Below are 20,237 nucleotides of genomic sequence, written 5' to 3'. Positions count from 1 at the left end.
GTCATTGCATATTGGTAATATGACTGGAAGATAATACAACATCAATAAATTACCTCCTCCAGTTCAAATTGTGTGGAGAACCTTCTGGTCACGGCCTCAATCAGCATGGCTCCATCCCTGATGGTGGAGAAAGACAGGGTGGACAAAATATTAGAAACAGTATATTGTGAAAGACATATTTAAGTCTTAGTGGTCAAAATGTCTGTTACATAAAAGAAATTAAATATTTGCTAATTACGTGATTTAGATAAGCCTCAGGTGTGTATGCTCATGAAATTAAATGTCTCTTGTGTATATTTAAACTGTGATACAGATCAATTCATCTTCCTGGTAACAGCATAAACAACGGGGACTTTATGAAGGAGAGCAATCACTGATAAAATTATAAGGCCATTGTACTTGATGACACTGTGCAAGATTTTTATGAGCCACTGTTTATTATAGTCCCTTCTTTTATGACAGTGTCTGTTTATTCAAGTAACTTGACTGCAGGTCATTTCAGGCCTCTGTAAACAACAGCCCACAGGCAAGACAAGGCTCTCAGATCTCTGTGATGAGGCAGCAAGGCGCAGTACGTTCATAAAGAAAACATTGACAACAGTGTTGTCCTCTTAACTGGCAGCTCATGGCCTCAAAGCAGATCATGAGACAGAGCGGTGAAGCATGAAAAACATGAACAAGCAAATACTGTGCTCAGGGTTAGACTGATAGATCAATTTGCTGGGATACAGTGTGGGGATTATACTGGCCTTTAACTTCACAGCAGATATGGAGCTGAGTGGTGGTGGAGGTTTCTCCCTGACACAACCCTATATTCTTGCATATCACTGCTCTATGAACCAAATTTGGCCGCACATTTGCAGTGATCATTATACTTTATCATGTACAGTAGCTATGCAATTAATGCCACTAAAGTCTGTTTCCACAGCAGAGAGCAACCCTGAGCCAAGTCTTGCTAGACCACGTTAAAAGTGTCCTGGGCCAATCTCTATATAGATGCAGTAGAAGAGATTTAAAGCTGCATCATTGATTTTTTTGGCTATCTGGTAGCAGCTGAACAAGCTGAAAGCATTAACATTGACATTGTTAAGACAAACAATGGCTTATTTGCACATTCAGCAGAGATGGTTTTGAGTTGTGTAGTGTATCTGGTCATCTAACAAATGCAAATCCAGTATTCATTCTCTTTTTAGCTGTTTTGTTCTCCACAAACAACAACAAAATATTTGTTTACCTTGCTAGAGGACTAACCTGTATGACTTGATGTATCAGCTAGTCGCTGTCTGCTGTTAGGTGCTGGGCAGGCAGTGTACAGCTGCCTGCTGTGGCTAGTAATGAGGTTGATTACAGTGCTGAGCAAAGTTGCAGTGCAGGCTAAGAGTCATTCGTAGTGATGAACCAGTAAATTACCACGCAACTTTGTAGTTCCCCTCAGCTCTACAGAGCTTTTTTAGCCTCTTTTAGTTCATTTAGGAATTATGACCCACACCTCTGCTCAGCAAAAAAATTCTGATAAATCCACTGCACACTACCTGCCCAGCACCAAACGCCAGACAAAGTTAGCAACTAGCTGGTGAACACAGTGGAGCATTTAGTAGCTAAAGTGACAGATATCTTTATCAGGGGTTGGTGGAGACCAAAACAGAGCTAAAGACAGTAAATACTGGCTTACGTTCATCAGTTGGCCAGAATCACGATTCCAGATTAATTGTGTTGTTCCATGTCCTCTGGATGTGTAAAGACAGTTGTGAACCATACCAATTTCACAAGGTCATGCTATGACAAATGTGTGTACTTTTAGCTAGTTGTGGAGTTCTGCCTCCAAGTGCCCCCAAAAACAAACTGATTATGGAGCTTTAAAGAGCTGTACACCATAACAAGATTTTAACTTCTGTTTTATCAGAGAGTTTTAACTTCTCACAATCCAACTGCTGTGTTAAGGTGGCTTCTCCACCATGATGAGCATATGTTCTGGGGTAAACCATGAATACTTGTAATTTTCTCGTAAATATGTTGGAACAAAAAATGGCTAGAATTAAACATTTAGTACTGGTGCAAAACACTGCCTATCATGAACCTCAAACCAAAAATACTAGCATCATGATGCCTTTTTCTATATTGGTCAAACCCAAGTACACAATCTCATATACTTGTTCATGACTAAGAAAATGAGGTGTAATCTGTAAAAACCAATATGAGAGACATTAGACGCAGTCCAAATAGCAACCTACCCCTGACTGACGTAGTCCCAGTTTGCTCTGATAAAGTTCCAAGTCAGCTCCTGCCCCGCCATGTTCCTAGCTATGTAGTTAATAGTGGAAGCAACATCCATCAGCCGTATCTTCTCAGGGTTCAAAGTGTACTGCAGGTATCTGTAAGATAAGGAATTAGTCACCGCCTAGCTCTTCACTTACTAAAACTTGCATGTTTGGAACTCAACCTTATCACGGGTGTGTCCACAGTGAAAGAAGTTATTATGTACACAGTCAAAATGACAGTATTATGATTCTGTATGACACATCAGGACTTGATTTTTAATGTTTGTTGGCTTCACCTGTTGAGCAACCAGATCTTCCTTGTGCAGGACAGAGCTTCTCGGAGCTGGTCTTTCTCTGAGGTTTTGTTGGAGCTCTGAAATTTCTCCCAGGCAAACTCCCACTCTTTCATCCCACCCTCAGCCACAGCTTGGCAGTAGATTACAGACCGCAGGTTGGGGTGGATCCTGAATCACACACACACATACACAGTAATTTCCCTGCATCAGGGCTGTCTCATTTTCAAGTTTTCTTGGTTGTCCTGAACTATTGACTTTGCCTTTTCCTGATTATCAGCAAATCTGCAGACATACTGAACATTTTCTCCATCTGGTCTACTTCCATGTGTTTTCTTCTACCACTACAAAACTTTAAAAGTGATTACATCTGGCTGATATTAAAGTATGGTCTTTATAGTGTTATGGACAGAATTTCTCCCTGGATTTTAACGCAGCTTGTTGAGTCTTGGTGTACATACAAACACAAAGTTCGTAACACATACACATCCACTTACAAATGTCGGCCAGTGTGAATGTATGGACACTTCAATGCATGTACAGCACACACATGCATATGTGTTGAAGTAATGTATGGACACACAGTTTACACATTTAATGACGAGTCACGATGTCTCTGTTTTTTAAAGTTGCACCTGGACACTTTGCAGATTAATGTCTCCAAAAGCCTGAAAAGTAACTGTAAAGGCACCAGAGTTTTATTTTTGCAAACACCTTTTCTATTTGTAGGAATAGGATTGTGGTCTCCTCTTTGCGATTTTGGATTAAACTGCATGTCAGCATTAAGATCCTGCCAAGTGCAGCTTTAAAAATAAAACAAATACAGAGTGGTAACAGCCACGCACAACTGACACAAAAAAAGCAATTAAATACAATTTATATACAAGCAATTGACACATACCTTCAATAAATAATTGCTGGAAGGTAAAGCTACAGAACATGATGGCAATTTATTGTCAACCAGTCACTTAATTCACAGTAGAATAATGTGCAAGTTTAGGGTAAATGCAGAAGGTAGGGATTAGAAAGGGGAAAGAAGAAATATGTTAACACACTTGTCTAGTTAATTCAAATGCATGTAATGTTCAAAGTCCAAATTATGTATATATACTTATCCAGTAGTGTCCATACTTGTTGGTGTTGTTGCTTTCCATCCAGTCAGCATACATCTTTTTAGCCATTTCCTGACATTCTGGGAGACCACTGGAACAGGCCACCTCTATGGCAGTGATCTGGCTGTGCCTTAGGATGAAACCCAATGATATTTTATATAAGTGGACACATATTAAATGACAGTAAACGTAATGTAATGTGTCATGATGAAAAATGTGGTTGAAAGCCCCCAGAAAAAGCTTATAAATGGACCTGGAGTTCAGATAATTTTGTCAAACTACTGTAATATAGCATTTGTGGAGACAAGTTAGCCATGGATTACTTAAGGCTTTTTTAATTCATCTTTTTTTGCCATGTGGGGGCAACAGAACACAGCATGTATGTGTTAGCAAATAGTTGCCTATTTACACATCCAGCAGACACAGAGCAACATTAGCATTAATTTGGAGATGTGTTTGTGTCCACCTGACATTGAATTTAAGGCAAATATTCACTGTCCGTTTAACTCTGTTTTGGTCTCCATTAACTCCTTAGGGAAATACCTGGCTCTTTAGCTGCTAAATGCTCCGTTATGTTGCCCAGCAAATTGCTAACTCTGTCTGTCTGCTGCCTGATGCAGGGCAGTTAGTGTACAGTGGACTCATCAGGGCTTTCTAGCTGAAAAAAGCTGACTGCTGTGATTGGAAATTAGTTGAATGAGATGCTGGCTGCTAAACCAAAATGATGAGCTACAAGTGGCTAAAAAGCTGTGTAGAGCTGAGGGGAATTTCAGAGTTGGGTGATAATTCTCTGTGGGTTTTGTCACTACAAGCGACACCTTTCTTTCACATTACACATGGTTATTTGAAACATTGCTTATATTAAATATAAAAAATGATTAGTGCAGTTTTAATATAGAATGCAGTAAGTTACATGATGAATTTGATTCATCACATAAATGAAGTGTTTTGTAACACTGATTTGGTAAGTGTTGGGTAAGTGTCACTTGAACAAAGATACTCTATAGAATAATTAACCAAGAATAATTTAAGAGAGTTTACAGTCATTGTATTTTTCAGCTAAACCAAACCCCTGATTTCTTGAGAACTGGTTCCATATAAACAAGCAAAGTATTGGCAGTGCAAGTCCAAAGTACACAGCTGTCACTAGCATGTATATAGCTGATGATGTGTGAGCTAACAATGCAACTTCGCCCATCTGCTCTGCATTGACACTCTTGGACTGTACTGTGAATTTGTGAAACTGTGAACTTCAGCATTGTGTAAATCTGTCAATGACCAACTAATAACTAAGTAAAAATGATCTTTCCTTACTGTAAGGAGTGGTCAGAAGGGACTTCTGATTTGTCAGTGTCGTTCTTGAAGAAGTTGTACAGGCCTTTAACCTGCTGCTGGAGGTATGCCTGCAGGAAGAAACAGCTTTACAGCAGAGTTTCAAGAATACACATGGTAATATAACATTTTTTACTACACATCTGTTTATGTTCTGATGAGGGATGAACATTAATACCGGCAGGCATTTCCATCCAGCACAAGTCAATTCGGTTAATAATGTAATAAAGCCAGTGGACTATCTGATACAGTCTATAAAATCATTTTTTTATCACAAGTTAAAAAGGATATTTTAATGGCACGTGCCTGCATAGGTCCATACATCTCGGAGCGGTCAAACATGAGGATGAAGTACTTCAGGTTCCTAACTGCAGACTCCCAGGGAAGGTAAGCAGTCTCATTACGAAGGAACCGGGTTGAATTAAGAGCCAGAGTCACATTGACTAGTTTGGCCCTGAGAGAAAAAAAGGGATTCGATTTTGGAAGATCACAGTGGCGAATGAGCCATCAGCATGACGTTATTTCAATCATGCTTTTAAAATTCAGGCAAAGATAATGTGGCATGTTGCAACAGAAGGATCACAACACACAGTTAATCTACAGAAAATGGAAATAACAAGATGTTGAAAGGGAAGATCAAAGCAGTCAAAGAAAAAGTCATTACCTTGCTAAGTTGAATGCATCATCAATAAGCTGCCCTCTGTTTATCAGTGGGATCCGCTGGAAAACAAGCAAGATGAGGAAAAGTTTATCTGAAATGCAAAGTTCTACCAGCAGCATAAGAAATCAATCAGCATGAGAGTAGGAAATAAAACATCAGGCCTGACATTGTGGCGCTGTAGAGAGATACAAATTGAGGTTTTGAACCAGAGAATCATGATTATTACATTCAATTTCTGTTTCCAAAGTCAGAAATCAACTCAGCTCAATTGAGTCACAAATTTTTTTCCAGTAGGGGTAAACTTTGTTTCTGTAATAGTACTTCTGAGAGGTCTGGAACCATTTCAAGCTGCAATGGATTCCGATGAAATGGAACGGCTTGGATGGTTGTCTACTACTTTTGTCCAGAGTGAACTATCTGGACAGCTATTGGATGAATTGGCACTAAATTTGGTAAAGACATATTGTTTCCCAGAGGATGAATCCAAATGATTTTGGTAATCTCCTGACTTTTCATCTAGTGCAACCAGTGAGTCTTTACTCCAACAACTGCATCAATTGAAAAAGACATTCACGTTCCCCACTAGATGAATTGTAAAAACTGTCGTGATGATATAACAACATCTCACAAGTAACTTAATGATATTGGAGCTGTGGCGGCGCTACATTGAAAGTCAGGGGAACACCAAACTCAGTAGGAGTCATCCTCTAGGGAGCATGAAGGCCTGTACAAAATTTCATGGCAATCCATTTTACAGTTGTTAAAACTTTTTAGTCAGGATCAAAATGGTGGACTGACCAAGTGACCTGACCATGGAAAGAGTCCAGTCCAAGAAATGCAGGTACATACTTTGGGATCAATACAATCCCTCGATTGCAGAACTATGCAAACTATGTTTCTGCTGGACTGATTCAACCCTTTCACCTATCAAGACATTTCTTTTTTCCCCAGTTTATTTGGGTCATGTCCAGTTCTGAGTGGTCTGGTCTTTTTCAACCACACCATTCAGCCGCCATTCAGAGTTTTGTCAAAAACATTTTTTTCTTTCTTTCCAACAAAGTCGATCCATTCTTCACCATATGAGAAAGGAAGCATATTTTGGATGCCTTTGTTGTTGCTCAAAATAAAGGCACTGAATTTTGACAATGCAAACCATCTGGTCATTACATGCAAATGAATTTGGCAGCAAAACCAAAAAACAAAGAGTGAGTATTTCTTCACATCATTTTCACTTTTCAGTTTTTCATATAGTCTTGTCTTTTTAATATAGTCTGGTCAATTTAAACCAATTTATTTGACTTAAATGTTGCATTAAACAGTGCACCCACAGCCCACATTATCCCTGGAGCCTGGTCTGGGAGAGGGAAATGTATCAAGCCACACAAGATTGTGTAAAATCTAAATGTAACAAGGACAAATGAGCTAGTGGGTAATGGAGGAAATAAAGCAAAAACTTGGAAAAGGCAAGCTTCTTAAAATTCCCAATGATTCAGGGAAGGCCACTGCATTGTTGAAGAATTACAACTATGTGGTGACAACAGATAAAAACCTCCAACATTCCTCCACAATTCTGACTCTTAAAGAGCATCCCGTATGAAGTTCTGTTCTGGATTATAATTGTTTGGACTGTTGACAAGTTCAGCTGTAAAAGATGTTTTGACTTTACCAGTTGCATTCATCTGGTTGATATTCAATGAAATTGAAGTTGATCTACTAACCAGTAAGGCAGATAATCTATTTTGAGATGCTGCAGTGTTACATGCTGGTAACTGACTGCAGTGTGTGTATTGCCATTAAACCTATAGCTAATCATCTAATAGAAGTTATATACAGTATGTTTTGTGCTAGAGGGCCACCGTGCCAAACTTTGTGTTGGTCTATTGTCGTTGTGTGTGAAAGCCTTTCCAAAGCAAGCATATAACTTTGTCTTTGAAGCAGAAATAACAAAAATGTAGCCTCGGCTCTCAGGTTAGGTTGGGGTCTCAAATTCTGCAGTACAAGGCAGGTTCAGCTGGTTCAGGTCTGGAAAGCACAGGAACAGACTGGTTTTGGGTTTCAGTTTTGGGCCCATGCAGAACTATACTCCACTGACTTTATGAGTACACAAAGTGGAACTATCCATGGTAGTTATTGGTCTCTTTTGCGCAAAGTGGTTGCACTCACTGTATGGACTGATTGTGTTACTGCCTAACCAGCTTAAAACACTACAAACTACAAGTTTGTTCACTGTCTTGTTAATAGTAACACAAGACTACATTAACAATGAGGGCAATGTGTTAACAACACATGATTTTCTATTTAACAGTCCAGATTTGGATAAATGGGAGGGGAGAACCCGTTGTAATTTTACATTCTAATAAACCACAGGTTGTAAAATTACTTTCCTTATCTGTCACATGAACTGTATGTTGATGGGAGTTGGTTTCTGCACAGTTCTGTGATTTGTTAACTCATAATTTGGCTCAGTACTCACATTTGTGTCTGTTTCCAGCTGAGTCAGGAGGCGTTCCCAGTTCTCAGGGTCGTAATTGACTCTGTAATATCCAGTGCAGTTGACGTTTACAAGGATCCACTCTCCATTTTTAGATTCTAAGGCTGGTATCGCAACTGTTTAAAAGGCAAATTTTGGTTGAAGGTAAGTTATACTTTACTGACCATGAATTACAAAAATGAAAACATATGAACATATGAAAATAATATGAAAAATATGAAAAATATGAAAACAAAGTTATTACAAATTTAATTTTGAAAAGGCAAGGGGTTTATATTCAGTGTTGTATATTCTGTCACCTGTTTTGTTGTCTCTCAACCAGACTCTGACATGACTCTGATCAGACTGTGACATGACTCTGATCGGGACCTCCCACCAAAGACTAAACAGGTAGAAAAAATAGAAAAGAGTATAATCAGGATCCATGAAAAGCCTCTGTACAGTGAGCAGAGTAAGCTGAGAAGAGTCAGGGAGCAACTTTAAACTGAGTCACAGCACAGTAGGTTAAAATATTGTGCAACTCACCATGGCAGTGTTATGGAGTGCATAGTTATAAAACATTGTTTCAAAACACTCTACATGGCCCAAGGTATACTCTACTGTAATCGGCTGCAATGATTTCATGCAGGCCTGGGAGGGAAACACTTGGCTAACAAGGTAGCATTGATGTAATAACTTATTGTATTTTGCCAAACAAAACAGACAGAAGAAATTGACTATTTAATTATATGGCGACAACTGTACTCAGAGGGAGTTGACCTTTTTAAGTTGGTGAAGGATTTATATACCAACCTTGGCCTTTGTAGAGACACTGAAAGTAAAGGATCTTCTCTAATCCTTGCCCAAGTAGGTCGTAGTCACATTCAAGATGTAAAATTCAAATGAATACAGAAGGAGGAAGGTGGAACCAGTTTCTCACCACACATTGTTTGTTCACATTTTCTATCAAGGATTTTCATTGGTCAAAAATTCAAGTATCCATGCCAGTGAGTGAAATTCCTATTCAGACCATCTACAAATGGAAGGTGAACTTTACCGCAGTCCTTCACACTAGTGTGTTGACCACAAACTGTTGTGAAATATTATTTTATTACAATATCAATAAACCTACTTTTTTGTTGTTATTTTTTTGGGCCAATTGGCATATTATTGAAATATTAGGACTATTCACACATTCATCAGATATGAAGGCACATAAACATTCATTTGGAGATGTGTTTCTATTCATCTGATTGTTGCAAGTCCAATATACTCTCCTTTAGCTCAACCCCTTTGAGAAATATCTGTCTCCTTACTCACAAAATTCTCTGCGAAATTTATACCGTCTAGTTGCTAACTTTGTCTGTATGCTGACTGGCTTATCAGGGCTCTTGCTATCAGTTGCTTGCTATGCCTGGAAACAATTCTGATGAGAGCAGTGAGAGTCAACCAAAACATTAAAATTGTGGCCCATAAAACATTGAGCTGAAAGATGTTAAAAAGCTCTCTAAAGCTCAGGGGAACTGCAAAGTCAGGTGATATTTCCTAATGGGTTCATGAGTATGAGAACCTCCGTTCACATTACACAAACAAGCAATGTGATCCATTGTTCAAATATTGATCAGTGGTATAATATGTTAACAAATGAAACATATAGGGCCCAATACCAACCCTTGTGGGACACCACATATAACTTTCCTACATTCAGATTTACTACCAGAAAACTGTACATATTGTTGTCTCTTATCCAAACAACTACTGAAACATATATGAACTATCCCTCTAATACAATATGACAGTAGAATAGAGAGTAATATGTCATGTACTATATCAAAAATGCTTTTTCATCAATAAATCAATAAATACCCCAACCATGAAGTACTTCCTTTCCATTGTTGTTGTGATTTCTTCCGCTGTTTCCATTTATGCTAAAGATGTGGATCTATTTTTTCTAAATACATACTGATTCTCTCTCATTAGTTTGTTATTTTCAATAAAATTAACCAAATTAAACAACTTTCCAGGGGAAATAAAGACACTGGTCAAAGACATTGGATGTTTAGCACATACCTAGATACAGCAGAATCATTGAACAGGAAGCGCTTCTGGTAGATCTCTCCATTGGTAGTGTTGATGGTGATGACAGGATATCCAACTTGATTGGTCCAGGTGCCCATCATCTCGGCAACTTTAGTGTTACCATTAACAGCGCTTACAGCCTGCAAACATGGCACAAGTAAATTAACATTTTATGATGTTATAGTGGTTTGTAAAAAAGCCTGGCTAAATCTTTTATCCACCAAGACTTTACCTTTTGTATACAGTCCCAGAGGTCATTCTGGTCAGTGTTTTCATTTTTAAAGGCACTGAGGTACATCTAAAACACACAAAAATGGAGACAATGAGAGAGAGAGAGGTTATAGTGAACACAGTTTCAACCTGTCTTCTTTTTTTTCCAGGAAGAAACTTTGCTTTTGAAATTGGTGCTGAGACTTGAGAGCTAGATGAAAGTATGCAAACACAGCTGCAGAGATCCCAAGTGGATGTAATGTAAAAGCAAATGTTTGGCCAAAATCCACAGTCCTTCAGTCATTTTCTGACATGCTCAAACACAATGACGCACCAGGTGTTACAGATCTGTGGGACACTCGTCCTCAATTCTGCACCTTCCTGCTCTTTAAGAGATTCTGATCACTCCCCCCAGCAACAGTGTTTTCCTTTAGTAATCTGTCTGCGCCATCCCACAAGGAAAATACGGCCCCCTTATTGATTTTACTTGAGGCAGTGAGAAATAAGAGTGGATTGTCAAACTGGAATGTCAGACTTCGGAGCAGCAATAATTGTGTTATTATCAGCAGATCAGATTTGGATATACTGTATGACATAAATGTTGTTTATTGTTGTTTAAATAAATTTATGTAACTGACTACCTTTAAATTGAGAGAGACCTTGTGTTGGATTATCAACTGCACATTTGGTGCAACTGCTCTGAGGCTTCTATCCCTGATTTAACTGTCTCTAACTAATCTTGTGCCCCTAACTTCTAGAGGTGCCCTGTTTCCTTTTATTTGTATTTGTTTCCTACTACATCTGTGTATGTGTATTGATGTTGTATTGGATTGTATTTACTGGGACCATGTACAGTGTTAAACATAAATGTTTGATGTACTGCACGAGATGTAGCCTAAAGCTAATTTTCATCTGCAGTCCCTTACAATTAAAACACATAACAGCACAATAACAGTACAAAGCAAAAAAACACACAGGACACATGATACAAAATACAAAGCTACACACAATAGCACATAACATACACCCACAATATCAACTAGAAATTAATAATGTAAGCTTGTCAAATTGAAAGTAATTCACCTCATTGTAATGCAGTATTGTGACATTTACTCCTACCCGCCATTTGGTTTTCAGGATTGCATATTCATTTTATAAAGAGTTATTGATGGAGTGAAACGAAATTCGCTGAGCTAACTAGTTTCCTAAGTGGCAGTTATCAAGCTCACCAGCTTGGTCACTAACAGGACAATAAGTTCACACTGTTTATTCGAAAAACATATCTGTAGCATCAACTTCAGACTCATAACTGTCTGCAAACCATTCCTCTTTTGTGGAACAGTTTCTACTTCAAGACAGTGGATGTGGATGGGACAACATGGCTAATAAGATATGAGCGTACTCCATTTTGGGATGTGGCTCTCTGTTCCCTCAGTGGTCAACACTGTTTGACAGCTTGCTATTGGTCACCTAGGCTAAATTGCATGTTGAAGTCCACCCCAGTATAAGTTTAGATCTTCTCACAGAAATGAACCAATTTTGTCACAAAATTTTGCAGTTTTAAATACTAATTTGACCAGGCCTTTAAACTGTTTTAACAATAACTGAACATTATAACCTCCATGAAGGTAGGATTTTTTGTGGGGTTGTTGTATTAGACTCCATTAGTTTAAGGTAGGTCTACCTAATAAAATAATTGAGACAGTGAGCTAGAGAAAATATAAGAAAACGATCACAAATACCAAGTATTGCACCAAAGCTAATTGAAAATTGTTCTTTCCAGGGTGAATCACAAACCCAAAGTACTATTGCTTGGTCTGTGTAAAAAAATCCTTTTTCTCAGAACCAATCAATACATTGTCGTTGGCTCACCAAGGTCTCATAATACCGCATGTTCTGAGGAAGCTGTGACCACATGAGACTACATGTGCCAATATCTGGCACCGCTTATGGCCAACCGAATAAGCTCCTTTTCATCCATCTAAAAGAAGTCCATGAGGCACTGAAAGTTTTGTAATGCTAAGGGTAAAGTGAAGTCCTTTACTTTTTGGTTGCATGTAGTTGGCTTCAACCAGACATACATTATATATTCCTAAAAGGGGTTTATGTGAATTTGAAGCAGGCTTCTTTTTTTTTCCTACCGCCACTTAAAGCATCAACTTAGAAAACTTTGGAGTGGTAGTTTCCCCACCCATGTTGTAAATCATGTTATATGGTGAGCCATGAAATTATCGAACATCATCTTCTCACAAACAAAAAAACATTTCACCAGGTCACTGTTCTTGGTCTCTGCTAGCATGAAAGTAGGGCCCTTAGTCTAGAGCAGGGGTCGGCAACCTATGACATGTGTGTCCACACTGGCACACAAAGCCATTATCAGAGATACGCAGAGCAATTCAATAAAAAATATTCTATTAATATAGTTTTTTAATAAAAAACATTTTTTAATATAAAATATTGCCTAATGGTAAACTAAATGAACAATTTGAAAAATAGTACTGAAATAATTAATTAGTCTCAAAATACACCATTGTTTTGACAGCAAGTGAGCACACACAATTGACATGGTCTATCATACCCCTCCTCCCCATTTATTGCAAAAAGCTGTGTGCACTCTCTTCTGCAAAAATGTTGTGTGTCGAACTTCAAGAGTAAAATGTCATTTTGAAACAGGGCACAGGAAAAACTTAAAAGATAAGGCTGATAAAGCTGAATCAATCAAGAAAGCAGTGGCCCAGTATGGGAAAGCAATGTGTTTACAACTGTATGTGCTGCCAAAAACCAAGCTACAGAGGGCAACTATAAAGTCACGCAGTACATTGCTAAACATGGCCCATTGTTTTCTTTTTTGATAAACCCAGAACACTTGAGGGGGAACAGCATGTCCATGTTTCAGTGGATGAGGATTGAGAAGTTTGAAATGCAGCAGATAGAACTCAATGCATCTTCACTGTGGGCATCTAAATTCATACAGCTGCACAAAACACTGGAAACTGCCAACATTGATCAAGGGGAATCTATTCTGGCCTGTTGGGAAAGCTTTTCAGAAACGTTCGACTGTCTGAAGAAGGTGGCCTTCACATTGATTTCAGCATTTGGATCCACATATGTATATGTGCAAACAGATATTCTCACATACGAAGTCAATTTTGAGTCCCATGCACAACCACGTGCACACATGTGCAGAGGCATGTGTCCAACTGAAAGTCTCCAAATACGGACCAGAGATCACACAGATCAGTAAAGAAAAGCAGGGAAACGAGTTGCACTAAATCGGTAAGATTTAATTAATTTTGGCATGTGGAATCTAGACGGGGAGACAAGCAGCAGCAGTAAATGAATAAAAAGATAAATGCTCATTATGGAAATGAATTGGCACTCGGGTCTGTGATTTTTTTATTTTTAAAGATTGTAAAGTGGCACCTGGTCTAGAGTCTAGATTAAAGGAATGATCAAGGAATGACCTTGTGTTTTGAGGTTAAATAGGTTGTCAGAAGTCACTTTTAGTCTTGAGTCTCAACTTGGGGACAGTCTGCAGGCCCTAATGGAGGCATTTATAAAGATCACAGCACATTACTTACTTTCACCCCATTGTTGAAAACCTCTTCACCCACTACGTCTGCCAGCATTCTCAGCACAATTGCCCCCTACAGAGTGAACACCAAATACATGTGTATGTTAATATTCACAGTACACTGATATGGGTGAAACAACAGAAACAACAAATATCAAGTATAAATTCTAAACACTTTAATATTGATTCCATGACTGTGTGTGATTGTATGTTGCACCCTTACTGTGGTCGTGAGGTATGATGTGTATTTATTGACTCTCTACCTTACTGTAGGTTATAGCATCAAACATGTCAATGATATCATAAGTCGTCTGGACGTCTTCCTGTGGAGCACTGAGAGGATGGGATGAGGCCAAAGCATCCTCTTCAAATGCTGTATGGAGGTCACTCAAGATAAATGTGTCTTTCTGAGGAAAACAGAAACCACATGTTGCATAATTACATGAGGAAAATACAATGCACTGAATATCTTCTGAGAAGAAACAGAGCCACTGTTTATATCTTGCCTGACCTTTTGCTACACAGTGCCCCTGGACGGCAACACCTTTCCAAAACCAGCTAATGCCAACATGTTCACAATTACAATGTTAACATGTTGATGCTAAGTAGATATAATGGTTTTTTAAAATTTTTTTAATTTAATTTAACACACATACAAACGCTCGGAAAGAATACATACATATAATACAAGACAATATAAACGTTGTCAAAATAAATTAAGAAAGAGAAAAAAAAATGTAGGGGATTTATGTAAAAAATACATAGAGATATAGTACATAAATAAACTGTCATTTTTTGCAATCATTTATTAACCAAACAAAGGAGGGCTTGCTATGTCTCCAATTGCTACAATGAATATGATATTTACCAGTGATTTTATCAGCTGTAGAGAATATTTAATAATATTTAAATTGTTGTGGTCAGAAATGAGAAGCATGCTTTTGTTTACTTCTGTGTGAAATCAATTACTCATTGTTTCAAAATTACCAAGAATATTGAGCGGTAAATCTGCCACTATCATTTTAAACTGCATATGTGCCATGTGAGAATGGAAAGCTTGACAGACATAGCGACAGTAACTCAGGTCAGTGGGGCTTAGTGAACAGTCAACTGCATCCAGCTTTCTCTTATATGTATTTTTCTACACAAGGACCATGGCAAATTGAAAAGTTTTGGAACTCAAAAGAAAACGTGTGAATATTTGACTGACAATGTGAAAAGATGTAAAACTGAACTTACTATTTTAAATGAGGGCTCAACATGGTCCACTGCAAAATATGACATGTAGGTGGCGAAACCCTCATTCAGCCAAATTTGGTTCCACCATTTCATCGTCACTAGATTTCCAAACCACTGGCAGGAAAAAGAGAAGGAATCATAACCACAGAGGTACCAGTCCATCAATGTGTAGATATTATATATAGATATGTGTATAGGTGAAGAAAAGTATCATGCAATGAAAAATGTTGCAGTGTTAGGCATAGTAGAACTGGTGTGCTGAGGTCCTTTTCTTATTTTACATCCTGTATAAACTATAAAGCCTCCTGAATCCACACCAAGAGGGATAAACTGAATGAATGTGTTTTTTGTTGCAAGACAGGGTCACATCACAGTGTTCTTATTCAAAACTACTAAAATTTGTGAGAGAGTTAGAGTCAAGTACTTTGATCCAAAAATAAAATTGATCCATATAATTTTTATGAGGGGTAATACACAAAATAGTTTTTCTTTCTCTAACCTGGTGTGCCAGTTCATGTGCAATGAGAGTGGCGATCACTTCCTTGTGCAACCATGAGGACACATTCTCTTCATAAAGCAGTCCTCCTTCCTGGTATGTGACCAATCCCCAGTTTTCCATTGCTGCAGGATTTAAGTCTGGCAGTGCAATTTGATCTGGAGGAATCACATATCAACATGGACAAATGATCAAATCTTGCTGATACATTTACTTATCCAATAGTTATTAATACTGTTAAAGAGTATCCAGTTAGTATAGAAGCATCCAATTATATCTTGACAAAGTTTTACCTAGCTTATTATGAGCGTAATCAATTCCAAAATGACTCTCGTAGAACTCAAGAATCTGTCTGGTGATGCTGGCTGCATAATTAGTGTATCCAGCGGTAATGGCCTCAGGGCGAGCACATATCTGTATGAGCAAAAAAATAAGAATAACAGTTGAGGATAATGAAATGATTTAGTTATTGGATACAGTTTTGGTATTTGGTATATGAATGGTATTTTGGTATGGCATTAAAACCATACTGTACAAAACCTATAGGCAGGTCTAATATTTTGACAGTAAACTTTTGATCAAATTGCTGTTTGGAGAATAAAGTTAGAAATTCATTGGCAGAAATGTCACACTAGCCAAAGTTTCAGTCAACACCACGCCAACTTGAAGCGACAGGATCATACATACCTTAATAGTCAAATGATTACGATTGGACACGGTACATTGGAACTCTGAAACTGTGAAGGCAAACAAGTATGTCGACATCCTTGGTGTTGGATAAAATTTAGTGTAGTCCCACTCAGAATCTATGTTATATGAGCCTAAGAGAGTGGAAACAAAGCAGACCAGTATAAGGAAGGACATAATTTATTCTGTTATTACTGTTTATCTGTTATTGCTATGTGGACAGAAGCATAATAAACACACATTTGTTGCCATTTGTTGCCTATTAGCTTCGCATTATCATAGGAGCTTGTTTTTTCACCTGCTTCTTCTGCATTTCCCAGAACTTTCGTGTATCGCCTGTGGGTGATGGTCACTTCAAATACTGCCTTCATTTCTGGCTCATCGAAACAAGGAAACAGTTTCCTGGCATTTGTTGGCTCCATATCGGTGGTGGCAAGGAACCTATGAATATGTATAAGGACAATCAGCCCATCATTATCTGCTATATACTGAAGGAACAACATAAAAAGATGTCATAAAGCAGCCATGTTAAATGACTTTGAATAGATAAGTTCAAAAGCATCAACTTAAACAAATGAACAATGTGTCTCTGTGTCTTTCAAACTTTTTGATACTGGTGGTCATTTTGTCCACAACACACACTTAAGGTCAGATGCTAGATTGTGTACTTGGGACAAACAATAGCAAACATACAAAAGTTAACCCAAGACCAAAAAAAACCAAAAAACAAAAAAAACCACATTGTGTGTGTGCGTGATTTCATATTGCGTTCTCCTTTTCAATCTAGAAAACTAAACTACACAAACATATAAATGAACAAACAAGCTACTAAACAGTAACACACCTTATTTTCCATTTTAGCTCCAAAATCAAAACATGTGAGTTGGTCAGGCTTATTTTCTCAAAAGACAAAAAATGTCTTTGAAGGGGATCCATGTTTGATTTGATATTTTATTGTATTATAACTATAAAGACACAGGTCATGGTCCAAGTTTAGTTTTAGCATATTACCTCAAACCTTGCAGTCAACAACCTCACACATTGCCACCTTAACGGCTCTGCGGTTGTACTTGAGCTAAATTCTGATGTCAACATGCTACATGCTCACAATGACAATGTTAATGTGCTGATATTTAGCAGGTAACATTAGCCATATTTACTGTCTGAGTTTAGCATGTTAACATGCATTTGCTAATTAGTAATAAAATCTAGATTTATTTTTATTAAAAGTAAATAAAAATATGAATGATTCATCATAAATAAAAAGACTAATGACTCATCATGAATACATTGTACTTTATCACAATTAATTAACATTTTAGTGTCTTGGCTCATGTGTTTATTTGCTCCATAATACCTCACGTCGCTGAAATAGTATGGGGAAGTGGGCTGAAGTCACCATTACTGCACTTGAACTCTTGTTGCATTGTATGTAAGGAATTTCTCTTTTATTTAACTGTTTTTGCACAACTTCTGCCAAGAAATGTGTTGCTACAATCCTGTAGAAACGCCACAGTGCAGTAGTTATCAAAATGCAGTTGAAACCACTGTTACATGTAATGTAGACAACTAAAATAAAACCTACAAAAACATGTTGAGACAGTTTTAATACACACCTTTTCACCTGCTAATCACTAAACACTTACTAGGCTGTGCTCTTACCAGCTGCCTTATCAGCAGACAATAAACTTAAAAAAACAGAGCAAAACCCACAAGCCTCTGTTCAATTAAATTATTTTCATTTTCATTAATCTCCATGGGAGTATCATACTTTGCTGGAGAATTCTAGGTTTACACTGTGTATTTCAGATTTTTTTTAAGCCAAATTATAAATGTAAATAATTGTAAATACATTACAGTTACTGATCCGAGAACCAGCTTGATATCAGCTTGTGGATCATTTTAGCTTAGACCAGGGGCTGCAGGTGTTGTGGAGTTGGCATGGAAGGTGTTTCTGAGGCTATTTAAGTGTCTGATAAACAGTTCTGATGGAGTATATATCAAGAGATCCCTTCTGAAAAGTGCTTCCAATATACTGCACTAGACAAAAGTTTGGACAGGCTTCACCTGTCAAATGAATATCTTTGAAAGTTACAGAAAGTTAATTTTGACCCTGCCATAGAGAGCTTGAGAACATAACATGTGGATTCACCTATAGAATACTTTTATCTCAATTTATGTCTCCTAACGCCACTGAGAGTTCTTGAATTTGCTGCTCCCCCAGTGGTTGTAGCAAAAATATGTGCTTACTACTTCTGCTGACCAATTCACTGAGAGAAAACCTGAAAGGATTGTTTCATTTTTCTATAAACAAAAATGTATGCCATCAGAATACTTTAAAAGAGGCTATGATCACACATTCTACCCTTTAAAGCTTTAAAGTTATCATTGCTTTTTTTTTTTACTTACCTCTCTGAGTTTGTATCACCTTCATAAGCTGGGACACCGTCATTGTATGTGCTTACATACAGCCCTTCAAGATTTTCGGATATTTCTCCCTCGAAAGTCAGACTCAAACTGTAGTTATATCCTGCCTCCAATGCATTATTCAACTGGATCTCCAGGAAGTCGCTTCCATCTTCATGATGTTTCATTCTGAACACTGATACCTTCTGATCAGACTTTTTTGTCTTCACCACCGGACTAGAAACTGCCAGGTTCTTGCTGTGGAGGTAGATGCTGCCAGTCTTCTGGACACAGTGAAAGTGAACAGTAGAGTTTCCTGTGAAGAGCATCGTCTGGTTGGGACTGGTGACATTCACCTCCTCCATGATTTTGGGGTAGAGGTAAGGCTTGATGTGGACCTCGTACTTCTCAGGTATGAGATTCTTCGGCAGCCGCATGACGGGTGGTGGTGCCTCAGTGGTGGATAATAAGGTTGGAGGTGGTGTCGGGTGCATTCCAGCGATCTGATTCGTGTACAAAATTATCATGGTGATCAACCCGGCAATGGCAGAGATGCTCAGGACGATGAAGGCAGTGGCAAAGGCCATGGATGTGTAGGATCCTTTCGGCATGGTGGCTGCTTCCTTTGGCGACTCCTAAAGGGTCTCGATGCTTGACTGGTAAAGATGAGTCTGATGAGTCCCTGAGAGTGTATGCCTCTGGTCTGAAATGACTGATCTGTACGCATGCAAGTAACCTCCCTCCCATAAATGGGGTTTGGCCTCAGCAATTAAGGGCCTATGCTTAGGTTAAGCATTAACTTGGATATTACCGAAGGAGCAAAGAGTAAATGTAATAGTGTGAAGAGGGTAATGTTCATTGGCCTTGTTGTAAATAATCCATCTGATTGTGCTCTCAAACATCTGGAGGTGGTTACTGTGGTCTTGCCACTAATACAGGGGTTAGGTAAACCTCAAGGAACACTTTATCCTCACGCTACACTCTCCAACCCATCACACACACACCCACACCTCCTCACATTCCTTTTCTATGAACGTTAGCGTACATTGTCCGAACCATGGTAAACACATGCCTCCCTGGACACAAGAGCTGCTGGTGAAGAAAATCCATCAAGGAGTTACAAGAACACTAGCATCATGTAGGTGTCAAGAGTCCCGAGTTGCATAAACATTTATTCCAACTTCTGCTATCCACGGCCAGGTGAAACCTCAGTGCAGGGGGTCGGATGCCAGTCCCCAAACATACATATCAATACAGATCCTGTGCAATTGACAAACTCCCAACAAATGAAAAGCATATGAAGGGAGTGCTGAGAGGGCTGGATAAGAGAGGAGGAAAAAAAGAGGAGGAGAATAGAGGACAGGGTGATTTGGGAAATCGTTGAATTTGCTGGAAAGCCCCCATCCTCAGGGAACCACGA

At 38.4% G+C, this 20,237-nt stretch overlaps 1 protein-coding gene across 1 annotated transcript in view; it reads right to left on the bottom strand.

Annotated features, from left to right (window-relative positions):
* The window catches only part of anpepa (alanyl (membrane) aminopeptidase a), a 23,630-nt gene extending 3,393 nt beyond the window's left edge, over positions 1-20,237 (bottom strand). Inside the window, exons 1-19 of the mRNA XM_044357109.1 lie at positions 18,821-20,237; positions 16,710-16,852; positions 16,412-16,545; positions 16,018-16,138; positions 15,728-15,882; positions 15,229-15,342; positions 14,253-14,396; positions 13,997-14,062; positions 10,438-10,503; positions 10,197-10,345; positions 8,447-8,529; positions 8,130-8,263; positions 5,660-5,715; positions 5,302-5,449; positions 4,978-5,066; positions 3,683-3,793; positions 2,555-2,722; positions 2,232-2,372; positions 54-117 (exon numbers count right to left, since the gene is read on the bottom strand). Of these exons, the coding sequence (XP_044213044.1) occupies positions 54-117; positions 2,232-2,372; positions 2,555-2,722; positions 3,683-3,793; positions 4,978-5,066; positions 5,302-5,449; positions 5,660-5,715; positions 8,130-8,263; positions 8,447-8,529; positions 10,197-10,345; positions 10,438-10,503; positions 13,997-14,062; positions 14,253-14,396; positions 15,229-15,342; positions 15,728-15,882; positions 16,018-16,138; positions 16,412-16,545; positions 16,710-16,852; positions 18,821-19,428 (2,694 nt within the window). The 5' untranslated portion in view covers positions 19,429-20,237. The remainder of the gene's footprint in view (positions 1-53; positions 118-2,231; positions 2,373-2,554; positions 2,723-3,682; positions 3,794-4,977; positions 5,067-5,301; positions 5,450-5,659; positions 5,716-8,129; positions 8,264-8,446; positions 8,530-10,196; positions 10,346-10,437; positions 10,504-13,996; positions 14,063-14,252; positions 14,397-15,228; positions 15,343-15,727; positions 15,883-16,017; positions 16,139-16,411; positions 16,546-16,709; positions 16,853-18,820) is intronic.

The sequence above is a fragment of the Thunnus albacares genome, chromosome 7 (assembly GCF_914725855.1).
Source record: "Thunnus albacares chromosome 7, fThuAlb1.1, whole genome shotgun sequence".
Taxonomy (NCBI): domain Eukaryota; kingdom Metazoa; phylum Chordata; class Actinopteri; order Scombriformes; family Scombridae; genus Thunnus; species Thunnus albacares.
The sequence above is the reverse complement of the archived record's forward strand: the minus strand, read 5'-3'. Positions and strand labels throughout refer to the sequence as shown.